The following is a 13,855-nucleotide window of genomic DNA, read 5'->3' on the forward strand; positions in this document are numbered from 1 at the left end:
GAATTACCTTCCACCAACTCCAATTCAGAATATGTATCCTCAATACAAACAGTACCTCTGAACTAGCTTGGAGCTACATAGGAAGAATTTCTATAAATCTGACCTCTGCTTTTAAAAGTTTGGTTTCTGATTCATGAACTGAAAACAGAAAACAACACTTAAATATAATCCTTAAGTATCTCCCAGTGATACTTAGACAATCCATCTTAAGGTCTTGTCTAACAATGCAAGTACAAGAAGGTAAAATCTGTACCTTGCTTGGTTCCTTTTTCCTTTGGTGAGACCGACAGGAAACAATGGAAAAATGGCTTAGTCCTGATAGCTTGTTGTCACCTGACTTTGGAAGGTTGCGGTCTTAAAAACAAAAAACAAAAAAAAAAAAAAAAGCAAAAACACCCAGCCATTTAGATTAGCCTGTATTTAATTGTTGTAACTTCACATTCTTAACCTGCAGTTTTTGCTTTAACTAGAATCAAAGTAATCCTGGTTTTTAATTATTTGGGGCTTCTATGTTTTAAGAATAATTTTAGAGAACGTCAGTTTTACCACTTGTTACAGCAGCCAATAAAGATGAGATGGTATTTATCTCAGGATTACTCCACATTCATAAGTTGCTTGTTCTTCTGCTAATGTTTAGACAGCATGTAAAGCAAATGATCTTTTAAAAGTTCTGGCATCTCCACCAACTGTAGTCTCAAAAATAATAATTCGGATTTTTAAAAGGAGTTGTCAAGGAATCAAACTATTATTTAGATGTGTCAAGTTACATCAAAAATACTACATTCTTTTTAGTCTCCATTCATTTAAAATAGAAATTGAGATGAAAATAGCAGATACCAATACACTGACTTAAAATGACTGTGGAACAACAATGGACGAAGGCCCTGACCCCACAAATATTTATAAACTCATTTGGTTCAATGTATTTATTCACATGTAGTCAGACATGTGCACAAGCATTTGTGTATTACTGTTTCACTACCCTAAAGATAATACATTCTTGTATACAACAGCTGTTTTTTGGGGGGTTCCCCCAAAACACCTGTTTGAAACTGGGGTGCACAGTTTAAGTGAGGCAATATGGTAACAGCAGTTTCTGCTGCTTAAATTTCTATGGGACAAAAGTGAAACTAACTAAATTAACTCCACACAGGATCCACAGGAAGCATAATGAGAAGCAGGCCCAGCTCCCCAGTTTCTGTTACTCACTTTCTACAAGGGAAGATCAGTTATCCTTCATTATGTCCTTAAAAAGTAGGGTGGGTATCTTATTCCATTTTTCATTGTATACATGAAAATAAGGTAATTCAAGTATTATGAACTACATTTACTTAATCAGAAAAATAAGGATTGAGCATTTCCTAAAACAGTAATTAGACTTTAGAAATTTCCCTAAATGTCTACAGACTCTCAAACTGCATTTTGAGCATATTAAAATGAGGTGTTATATTTTAACATGGAAAGGTTTTCCTGGTGGTGAGTGACCTATTTATTAAGAATCTTCAGCTTACTTGTTTAATGCAGCTCGCCTGTCTTTGCAATTTTGATTGCAAAGCATCAGAACAAATTTTAATTCTGTTCCTCTCAATGTTTTTCCATTTAACTCAGACTGGGCATGTCTACATGTACCCCTACAGCGCTGTTGTTACTGCACCATCATTTAGTACTTCCAAAAGGAGTACTAAATTTGATACTTTTGGAAGTACTAAATGACGGCACAATAACAGCCCATACTGTGCTGCGCTAGTGGCGCAAGGTTATTGTTAGCCACCATAGCAACGAACTATACTGAGGGAGCGCATTGCTATGGCAATGTAGCTGTGGCATCATGGTTTGTGCCCACTGATGCCAAGGAGAGCTAACATTTAGTGTAGACATGTCTACTGTGCATTAATCACTACTGACAGTGCTCATAGTTTTAGGTATGTTTATAGCCATGATGGTTCAGGGAATATTAAATAAGTACAGTTTGTTAATAACTTTTATAAGACCAGCTTACAACTTCAATTAAACACCAAGTTAAGGTGTAAACCAAATATTTAAACTAATTTTCATAAAACTATAATTTTTCTAAAACTCCATTATCTGGTATTTAGCTTAAACACTATCTGCTGCTTTCCCATTTTGTGCTTGAAAATTTGTCTAACCTCCCTCCAAAAACATAGCTGGTGCAATAAAAGACATTACCAAACAAATCTTGCTTCTGTGCTCACTTCTGTAATATCATATGTAAAAACTGGACCCAAAAGACTTCAAGCAATCCTCCTGTTTCTTGGGGGTTTTTTATTGAAGACAGATTCCTTGTGTAAACTACTAGACAAGCAGATCTGGCTGAATGGTTTTTCTATTACTTCAACCCTCAAGGTCATCCACATGAACACAAGGTACAGGTCTAAGCAGCAAGAAGGAAATTAGTGCTGGAAGAGTCATCCTCAAGAACCATCTGGTCCAACCCCTGAACAAATGCAGTACTGATGCTTCTAAAATCGTCTCTGTTCAATGCACATCCAACCTCTTCTTGAAAACCTCCAGTGAAGAGGATTCCACAACTTCCCAAGTAGTCTATTCCACTGTCATACTGCTGTAACAGAAAGGAAGATTTTTCCCAGTATCTAATCTAAATCTACTTTGCTACAATTTGAAGCCATTGCTTCATGGTCAGCCATCCACAGCAAGGGGGAAAGTCATTCTCTGTCTTTATCAGAGAGAGGCAATTTTTAGCCACGAGAGGAAGTTGTCATGTATGCAAGCTTATGCCTTTCCAAATGATTTAATCTCTAAGGTGCCACCCTTACTGCCTTTTTCTTTAAACCAACCTTTCAAATCTTTGAAGGCTTCTATCCCCTTAATCTCCTTTTCACCAAGCTAAACATGCCTAGTTCTTGTAACTTGATTCCTCAAACAGGTTGTCTTCCAGTTCCTTTATCATTTTTATCACCCATCTAGGAACCCTCTGTACTTCTCCATATCCTTAAAATGTGGAGCCCAGAACTGCATATCATATTCCAGAGAAGGCCTATCATACACCCAATACCCTTTTTAATGTAGCCCCAAAAATGCCTTTTTTTTTTTGCACTGGCATCAATCACATTGCTGACTCATCTTGAGGCTGTGAACACCGTAACTATAGATCCTACTCAGCAATACTACCATCCAGCCATTTATCTCCCACATTCTGTATTTATGCTTTTAATTATCCTACCCTTACATACTAGTCCTAGGGAATAATAGCCACATAGTTTGACTAGTTAGAGCACAATTATGATAGAAGTGTTTTTGCTTTTTATCCTCTGCTGTGGTTCATTTCATTTTTTTAATGTACCCTATTCCTACATTTTGTAAGCTTATCTCTGCTCTTGCCTTTAAAACTTACACTTAAGAAATGTTAATCTATTTTATTTATGAAAACTTTTAAATGCCATGTGACTTTCAATTAAATTGAGAGCTTATAAAAATATTCATAAAGTATATCCATTCTCAGAAAACTTTCTGCAGAGCTAGGAACTGCAGAGATAAAAACAAACAAACAAACAAAATATATCCACACAGCAGCTATAAAGGATGCACATCAATTTAATAAATAATCCTTTGCAAGTCAAGCGAACCAAAGCATCTTCTAGACTGAACATTGCCCAACTTCTAAAAGAATGTACGTGAAAGGAAAAAGACGAAGGAAATGTATTTCATCATCTTCTCTTAAATAAAATGAAATCTACCCCAGCAGAGAGGGCTTCCACACAAAGCCCTCCCTATTTGCTTAAGTTACATACTAAGTTCTTAATGAGACTATACTGATATAAAAGAATCTTGTATAGGCCTCCTCTACATGGGTGAATTTCATGTCAGATAGAAAGCTTCCATGTTCCAGAACAGAGCTTGAAAAGTCTTCTCAGCTAAAACAAACAAAAATTTTGGACAACAGAGTGGGCTGAAGAACTACCAACTCACAGGAGGAGGAAACAGGATGCAGAGTGATGAAAGGAAGAGGGGCAGTAAGTGGCAGAAGATCCAGGTGCAGTTGGGAAACGGAGAGGCAGGAAGACATCTATAAGACAAGGAGAAAAGAAGGGTATGTAAAACTGCTACAATGATGAGGATGAAGATGTAGCAACATAGACGTAAAATCTGCAGAACAAGGAAGGCAAATACACACACATTCACTGACGCTAGCAGATTCATGGCTTGAATTTACCCTATACTACTTATCTTAACTTCTAACCAAGAACCAAATGTATGTGTCCAGTACAGGCTATGGGGGAAACAACTAAGGATATGTTTTTATAGTCTGAATAAATTTAATATGTTGTTTACCTATTGAAAGCTTTGGGTTAACACTATTTATCTGGATTGTTATAATGATTTCCTACACCTCTTGGTTACTGTGGTCTTATACTAGGAAAATCTATTTGTATCTGTATTATTTTGCTGTAAAAACAAAATATTTTATAAAAATATCTTCACTTGGTGAATAAAGTTATGAAGTTGAATTCTTTACTTCCACTTCTGCATTTTAACTGTAACATCCTCATTAGGTCCTGACCCTAGTAGCTCCACAAGCACAAAGTTATGCCCATGTTTAAGGGCCTGCAGGACAAGGGCTTTAATGATTTTTTCATTCTAACATAAAAAGTAAGCATCTCTGCAATAAAAAGATATTACAGCATGCAAAGCATGGATATAATCACTTGAAATGCTGTATGCCTATAGTTTAGTTTGTTCTGTTTTCAAGTTATCGTTACTGGGACCTAGACTTTTAATTACAGAAGCCGCTTCATCATCCTTCAAAATGAAGCAAGTACAAACAAGTTCCCAGCTCATGTTCTGTACAATGTATTTCTTCCAAAATAAAAATGCTGTAACAAAACAAGACAAGGTCTGTAAAATTACCAGGCTCCATACCTCACTTGTCTCAAAACTACGAATACTTCATATAGTTGTAATTTCAACTAAGTTCATTTTAGTCTTGGCCCTGCTCATGCAGTATCTATCAGACAGACAGACTGCTGTGCCCACAGGGACCCCCAATTTAAAGTCAACAGGGTTTTGAACAGATGCAGTATACCACCCATGTATTATTAGTTTTAAAACTGAGGTCTGGTATATTAAAATTCTTGCATGTTAAAATCATCTTATCTTAGTAAGAGATAATACCACTCTGTTATGTCACTTTCATTATTTCAAGGGAGGGTCTCTCAGAAGTTGGAATATTGCTTCTCGTACAATATTTTACACCTTAATTCTGCAGTCATATCCACATAATGTGTCCTATAAGTTTACAAGTCCCACTAAAGTCACTGGAGTTTGGCATAGGCATCAACGCCCCAGCTGTTTCTGTCAATAACATTTCTACTATATATTCTGAATACCTAGTTTCTGCCTTCATGCATGTACCCAGCATGTTCCATCTATGGAAACATAAACCTTTCTTATTCTCTAACAAAAGAACAATCTTCTACTTTACAAAAGCATCAAAATAGAAACTTAAGTTAGAACCCACTTTAAGTAAATAGTAATTTAAGAGGTATTACATGGGCCAAAAAGATAGTTTATCATTTAAAAATTGAAATGCCACACAATTAATACCTATACTTTCCAAAACTATAGATTTATGAGAGAGAGAGAGAGAGAGAGAGTTATCCGATTTTCAACAAGCATTCTATAGATCAGTGGTTCTCAACTTTTTTTATACCAGGACCCAATTGCAAAGATCAATGATCTGTTCCAACCCATGCCCCTTTGGCCTACAGATGCCAGACCCAGAGTCTCCTGCCATGCTGGTGCCCCTCACTCCCAACCTGCAGCACCCTGCCTCCTCCCCAACCTGCTGGAGGGGGCCCCCAGGTTCTCCCATCCTGCTCAGGCCAGAGTGCAGTGGCTGCAGGAACAGCAGAGATGGAAGAAAGAATAGGAGAAACCTGTGGCACCCCCACCTTGGGCCAGGGCTCCTGCACCATGCCAAGCAAGCTGGTCACAGCCCCTCCTACCACCTGAGCAGTGTGTATCAGACACCCCACCCCTGCAAACACAGGCACCAGCCCCAGTGTCACCAGCAAAGGCACACAGCTCCCCCTTGCCCCACTGGAGGGGCAGGCACTTCCCTCTCACCAACCTGCCCTGCTGCAGCCTCAGCGCATGGCCACCTTCCTCCCAGCACCAACAGGCACCCCCACACACGCACACCCCAGACATTACCCAAATGCTGGCCCTCCAACCCCTGCCCCCCATAGGCTGACCAGAAAGCAACTGCTGGGACTGCTTCCCCCGCCCCCGCTTGACTGCATGCCAGCCACATGCATGTGCAAGCGCAGATGCACTTGCGCCTGCTGCCTCCAGTCACCCCAAGCAGCCCCTTGCAGGCTGTAAAGCTGCCAGCCTGCAAGGGGAAACCCATGCTTTCATGTTTTTCTGGGACTTGCTCCAGACCCTTCAAAATACTCATGCGACCCACTTTTGGGTCACAACCCACAGGTTCAGAAGCACTGCTATAGATCACCCATTACAAGAAAGTTACCATTCATCACTATGCTTCACTCCTTTAAAAATGGACTGAACTTTTGAATAGTTCTTACTGTATTCCTGAGAAGCTTGAAAAGCAAGGACATTTATACATTTTTTTCTGTCCTGCGACATCCTGGAGATCCACCACTAGGTGATGAGCAGCGTGCCGTACCACATGCAGTTGTATAAGTGGCAAAATGCATGTTAGCACATACAAAATGGCAGCTGTGCAATTTTGAACTAAAGCGCCTCCAATGTGTTTTAGTTCAAAAGAGCACCACTGCCATTTTCTTAGCACTGGGCACTTTTTAAAGCACCTGGAGCTGTGACACTTGCATGTGTAAAAATGCCCTAGTATTTTTCCTAGTAATTCTGTTCTACAGGATTAACCATCTTCATTTATTACTATGTTTTGAGGGAAGCTGAAACCAACCCTACTACTTTGTTAAGCAATAACTAAAATTCATACATCATCATGTTGTGCAGTTTTGAGACCCAACAAACAGAGAACTTTGAAACCAGAATATATTGCCCAGTTGTTAAGACCTCAGCATCAAGACTCTCTCTCATTAAAAAAAAAAAAAAAAAAAAAAAAGTTTCTTTCCTTTCACAAAGTTATTGATCACTCTCAACCTTAAGTGTAAAAGTCTGTTGTGGGAATTTTTCCCTGAATAATCACTTGTTATTTAGTCTCCCAAGACAAACATACAAGGCTAATTTTTTATGCAATGATCTTGGTCACTCAGTTTTGGCAGATTCCCATAAGCCAACAGTTCTCAACCTTGTCAGACTCCCATCTGCACTGCTCAGAAAATGCCACCTCTTAGCTTTCATGTGCTTTTTGACTACAGAAAAATTATAAAGCAATTCTTCTGGTCACAAGGAATTCGGAAAGACTACAACAGGTCAGGAACATTTTTGACACTATGGATGCCTATTTGGAATTTCTGGGTTTATCTTGTCAATCATGTGCAAGTGTTTGTATACCTAACTATGCTAATGTTGTGCAGCTCACTATGGCATCCTTAAAAGGATCTCATGGTATCCCAGCATAGCACAACACCTGTTTGAGAAGTGCTGCCATATGCTATCCCAGCTATCCTTAAATTGGTTATGGAGCAACAGCCAGCATATCTGACAATCACAGAAGATGCAGTCAAGTAAAAAAAAAAAAAGGAAGCAAAATACACTGTATTTTGGTAAACTGTGTAAAATTATTTCAAAGCTTCTACTAAAACCACCTCTGAAATGATAGGTAATAATATATATTGAACACATACCTGCATTATATTATAGATGTCTTTGAAATATGCTGCAATTAAGCCACAGGAACTTCCTGATCAGTTTTCAACAAAGTCAGATAAATGTTAAATAGGAGAAATCTATAATTAAGTTACTAACTGATTTTTAATGCAAATTATTTAGCTCACCACCTGATTTTAAAACAAAATAGGGAACAGTTAACCCTTAAACCTGAAGACTGTAGCTCACAAGACAATTCACTGAAATATATTTCCTTATTTAGGCAGGAAGTTACCTATTGCCAGAACTGAAAGGAATAATTTGACTGGTATAGTATACAGAAGATGAATTACCATGACAAAACACAGTGGTTTTAAACTTTACTTTTCTTCTCCCTCTCTTCTAACCTGACTGCCTACATCAAATTACTGTCTATCCTTTCTTAATTACAGACTATTTTAGAACTAAAATGTTAGAAAAACTAATTTACTACATGCAGAGCTATTAACTTATTCCAAATTATTACCCAGTAAGGAGACCTAAGCTTTAAAAAAAAAAAAAAAAAAAAAGGATCTTGAACTGCTCCATATAGAATAATGTTAAAAAAAAAACACAAATAGACAAGAGATTTGAGTATGTGTCCTCCACTAATCTTAAATATTCCTCATTTGCTTCTGAAAAGGTAATGCGTACCGAAAATAAGATCAGCAGTGTTTTTTTTACAGGCTATGAAGCATACCAACTATAAATGAAGAACACACATAGGAATGGGGTGGCAGGATTTTTTTAAACTACACACTCCAGTCTGGGCCTGCATTTTCTGTCTCCTCTTATGCTGCAGGGAAAGCAGTTTAAGACATGCTAAAGCCAATACATTCCAAGAAAACAACTCAAACTGAATTTCTTCCCTTTGAAAGAAAAAGAAAGCAACTCTACTAAGTATACTGACCAAAATAGCTGAAAAATGCATATATTCAACTGGAAGTTCTGGAACATACAGTGGCAGATTGAACCGTTAAAACCTGCTAACTGTATTTACACAGGTTTATAAGGCATACTCATCCCTTCTTTCAAACTGCCCAAAGTTCGTTCTTCCTGCATTTCACAATTTGTCATTTTCAACTTCAGTCTCACATGCGAGCAGATCATTTATTCACAGAACACTGTGTTTTCTCCTTTTTTCAGGCTGCCTTGTTATGCTTCCTAGCTAAAAGTGCACATAGAAAATAATAAAGTATATATTAATCTATTTCAAAAATCTCCAATAATCTAGGAAAAGAAGTGAGCCTGCTCCCTTCCCCTCCCCCTACCCCCAGTTATAGATCAACAGTAATAGTTGTTTGGGAACATTCTGTTATAGTAATTGCTTTTTTTTTAAGTAATATATTTTCATGTTTTAGGAGAATAGGTGTATTTGCTTATAGTTATGGTTTTAAATCATTAAAACAATTAAGGTTTTAAAAAGTGACAGTAACACCAAGTGCAATCATCTGCTATTGCTGTTTTTAAGTACCAATGCAATTAATATTTGAATAGCTAGAGATGAACAGCTTGATCTACTGCATATTACTTTAGTTCTGGATATAGCCATATCATTCAAGTTTCAGAAATGTTATCTGCCAGGATATATTTTTTCAATAAGTTATTTATACGGCAAAATTCTTCTGTGCCTGTGAAGTATTTAAAATAAGAGCTTTCCAGTGGGTGTGCCATAAGAGGCTTTGCAAAGCTACAGAAAACTAGATCTTTGTCCGTATGGGAATGTGAGTATTATTTCATGAATTCATAACATGAAAAGAAATAATTTCAAGTTAACATCATTCGAATGTTTCATTTCTATTGGTCATATTACCCTACCTATTTTTATAACATTGCGTGATTATGAACTCACATAAAATACAGTAGGCTTGATAATCAACTTGCAAGCAATTTAATAGACACTGTAATTAGTCAAAGGATAAGTGAACCTTTGTAGTCTGTTATGGGGGAAAAAAAGTCCTGTATATATCCCTGGTTCCACAAAATCATCTGTAGAAATTCACAATAAATGTATTACTCAGTATAAAATAGCTGGATTGTATATGAAGTGTATCCCCCAAATGCCTTCTAGTGTTCATATAAACATGATGCCTGCTATAACCATTAATCAAATTAGCTGAAACAGTTGCAGAATTCTGATACTGAGGCTTTCTTCTGAATTTAACATTACATTATTTCTGAAATCCAGAAAAAAAATATACCCAGCTGTGGTGTGGTTTACATGTAGTTCATTCCCAAACAAACCTGGAAAGACAAAATAAACTAACAGTTTTTATTTTAACAGGTGTTTACCAACTATGGCTTTGTTCATCAGCAGAACAAAAAGGAAAGCCACATTCTGATATTTAAAAAAAAATGTCTACTTTCTACATTAACACAGTAAGGCCTCAATGACAAAACCTCATATGTGCAGATGAATCCCTACATATACTAGGTTTGTGATCAAGGCTTAAATTCTCTCTGCGTCTAAGACATGATTTTTTTTAAATGTTCAGTGCTAGTCCAACACTGGTTCTGCTGAAATCAAATGTTAAATTCCTGCTGAGTTTAATGTTCCACCCTCAAAATCACTGTGCTGTTTTAAGCAACATCCTCTAAGAAAACAAAACCAAAAAAAAAAAACCCCCACCCAAACCCTATTTTTATTAAAAAAATCTGAATCTTGTAACTATGATATTTATAAGTAAATGAGATGTGAGGGGCAATTGTTTCTTCCCCTCTCCCCTCAGTTTTTTCATGTTGTGCAAAATCAGTTTCACTGTTTCCTGTTTGTGTGGGTCTCTCTCACAGAAGCTATTGGGCAGCGGGGGGGAGGAAACACCTAAAAATAGGGAACCAGAAGTCCTGGCCAGGGAACTGAGACAATGGACTATTTAAAACAGATTTCAAGGCAATGCAATACTACTTACTGTATAAAGTGAGTTCAAAATATATAGAAGTATAATACCACAAAAGTCCTGGTTAGGACTTCTACCCAAGTAGATCTGTGAAGAAATAAATTATAAGCATGAAAGACACCACACCCTGAAGCAGGATGAGCATTGCAGCCAAAGTCTCCAACAGTCAGCACAGAAACAAAAGCATAAGTATCCTGATTAATTTCTTTTTTGAATTATAATTAGATACATTTGGTACATCACATATTTATTTAAATGTGGAATACATTTCAGCTGTTCCTATATTTTTTTGTCTTTTACTGTGAAGCTCCCTAAGCCTTTTTTGGACATCATCAGCCTCCTAATAAAAAAATAAATAAATAAATAAATAAATAAATAATGTAGTCATCAATATAACAACATATCAGTATCAATTTTCTCCATTTAAGTCACCTTCACAAAATTTGCATACTGCTTTATTTATTTGCAACCTCATCATGCCACTTTATAATACAGCCCTGACCTATTTTCCAGCTGCTTAATTAATCTGTTTGGTGGCTGACATGCTTATTAAAGTTAAGACAGTTTTTAGTTACTGTGTGAATTTCAAACACAGTTTCTTCAGGAACATAGTAATCTGCAACAGTCTCTATAAACCAAACCCCTGGAGACAAGCCAGTCTCTTCACTTTGCTCAACTCAGTCCCTTTTTTTGAACAGATACTTTGGCAACTACCATAACATGTGAGAGGAATATTCAGAAAACAAAGTTGGTATTTAAGTATAAGCCTTCTTATTAGTGACCCCAGCTTTAGTCAACATCAGTAACCCCCACCTACTTAACTGGCAATTAGGGCTGGTGATCAAAGCAAACAGACATACTGAAGAAATAGGAATTAAAACAATTAAAGATCTTTCCAATCTCCATTAAGTCATTTTGGAAGAAGAGTAGGATTATATGCAGCTAAGAACAACCTGTTGAACTAACAGAATGCAAGCCATCCACGTTACTTTCTAATGTGGTCATCTTAAGAAGCTAGACACATCTAGTGCAACAGGACACCAACTCAAGAGAGAAAACCCTTTTTTTTAAATGATGCTGTGCTTACAGCTGACATATTAAGACACACTCGTATTTACTTTGCAAAATGAACAAAACGCATATGTAGCAGCGGATGTTATAAGCGACCCGGCAATACAGCAGTACCACAAAAGCCAACAAGGGGGGGGCCGAGTTTCAAGGCAACCAAGGAACCTGCTCAAACTTTTTATTCAGAGCTGCTTTTGAAATCTATTTTTACATTCCCAGCCTTCTCCAAAGAACAAGCGAGGCCTGGCAAACTTCTCCTTGAAAATACCTGTTAAGTCAGCAGGTCTGAAAAGCTAGGGCTTGGACTGGACAGTCGGTCACTTTTTTAAAATCCACATCCGTATGCACACTCACAGAGGAGCTTATCCCGGCTACTTTTGGCCAACCTGCAACTTTTGGAGCTTTTCGAGCAGCCAGACACCAGGCACCAGCTGTCCCGGGAAGCAACACAGCACCCTCCCCGCTTCACCTTGCAAGAGCACGGGGATAAAATGCCCGGTCACCTGGGAGCAGCAGCACCCGGTCAGTGAGCTGCAGCCCCGCGGCGGGCCCGAGCCCACACGTCCTTTCCCAAGTCCCGGAGGCGCTGGGCCGGGCGGGCGGCCGCTCCCCGAGCCCGCTTCCCCTGTCCCATGTCCAACAGCAGGAGCGCGAGTCCTGCCCCCTCCAGGCCCCGCCCCGCCCCCGAGCCGCACTGCCGAGTTACCCCGGGGTCCCGAAGGGCAGCAGCCCCCGCCCACGTAACCGGAGCCGGGAGCAGGCGACGCCACGCCCTGGCGCTGCCCGGGAGGAGCAGAACGGAGCGGAGCAAAGCAGAGCAGGGCAGGGGATCGCGTCCCTCGCTTGGAACCCCGCGCCCTGCTCCCCCGCGTCACAGAGGCGGAAAGTTCGGGGCCGAAAGCGGCCAAGTTCCGAGAGAGCCGCCCCCACCCTTCCCGCGCCGGGCCGGGCCCGGGCGGAGCCGTCCTGGGCCCGCTCCGCCTGTGGCTCCACCCGCCCCAGCGGCCGGGAGCGCAACAAACACCCCCTCACCGCCACCACCCCACCCGGCACCCCGCACAGGCCAGGGCCCCCGCGCTGCGGCCGGGGCGGGGCGAGACAGGGCGAGGCTCCCCCTCACCTTCACAACTCGGGCAGCGCTGGGGTCCGAGCCGCCGCCGCCGCCCTGGGCATGCCCGGCAGCGCTACAGGGAGGCGCCTCCCCGGCTGCGCTCAGCGCCTCGCAGCTGCCGCCGCTGCTGCCGCCGCCGCCTCAGCCGCTGCCATCTTGTCCTGGCGGCTGAGAGGAAGGCGCCGCGGCTCAGCCCGGGCCTCCGCCTCATCTTCCCGGGGAGGGACCCAGCCCGCCCCCGGCCGCCGCCTCCTCCGCCGCCTCCTCTCGCCTAGGGGCTGCCGCCGCCAACGCCCATGGCGCGGGCCGCTGCGAGCGCTGCACCGGGAGCTGGCGGCAGCACTCGCCGCGCCTCAGCGCCACCCCGACATGGCTCGGTTCCGCTCGGGGCCGGGCCGAGCCTAGCCGAGCCGGCCCCGGCCTCCTCTTCCGTAACTGCAGCGCCACCGCCTGGCCCCGCTCCGCTTCCCCGGCCCCGCCCCAGCCCCAAGACCGCCTTCTCGGCCCCCGGCGGCGCCCTGTAAGACAAGGGCAACCAGAAAAAGGTTTCGGACTCCTCGGTCCCAGCTTGGGCCGTGCGCAGCATAGCGGGCGCCGGAAATGAGGAGGTGGCGACATCTTTCTCTTCTCCATGTTACGTGGGGGCGGGAAGGAGAGAAACTGAGGCACGCCGTAGTGACTTCCATTGGGAAAGGGAGAAATTTGAGGCACATTGCACTCATTTCCCCAAGGGAACGAAAAAGTGGTGTCTTGTATCTCCAGTCAGTGGCCTTTCTAGGGGGCCTGGCCAGACTGAAACATTGGCCCCCTACCTGGGATCTCTTGCAAGTACAGTCACAACTTTTTGTAGAAGCAGGACATGGGCTGCTTTACCTGTGGCAGGTTTGGGTGTTAGGGTCTTGTGTCAGGGCTGAAGGTAGTTTTAGGATTATGGATTGTATGGGATGGTTTGGGTAGGGGTCCTCCTGCTTCAGGTAGGGGGTTGGACTCAATGCCCTCT

General features: G+C 41.3%; 1 protein-coding gene across 3 annotated transcripts in view; it reads right to left on the minus strand.

Annotated features, from left to right (window-relative positions):
- The window catches only part of HIPK3 (homeodomain interacting protein kinase 3), a 126,219-nt gene extending 112,929 nt beyond the window's left edge, over positions 1 to 13,290 (minus strand). For 2 of the 3 annotated variants that reach the window (XM_019551428.1, XM_019551427.1), the window contains exon 1: positions 3,949 to 4,045. In XM_019551428.1, the coding sequence (XP_019406973.1) occupies positions 3,949 to 4,045 (97 nt within the window). Of the gene's footprint in view, positions 1 to 3,948; positions 4,046 to 12,864 lie in introns of those variants that run through there. The other variant, XM_019551429.1, reaches the window with a different exon arrangement.
- Positions 13,291 to 13,855: the final 565 nt, after the last annotated feature.

This window comes from Crocodylus porosus, unplaced genomic scaffold, assembly GCF_001723895.1.
Source record: "Crocodylus porosus isolate Cpor-Errol unplaced genomic scaffold, CroPor_comp1, whole genome shotgun sequence".
Taxonomy (NCBI): Eukaryota; Metazoa; Chordata; order Crocodylia; family Crocodylidae; genus Crocodylus; species Crocodylus porosus.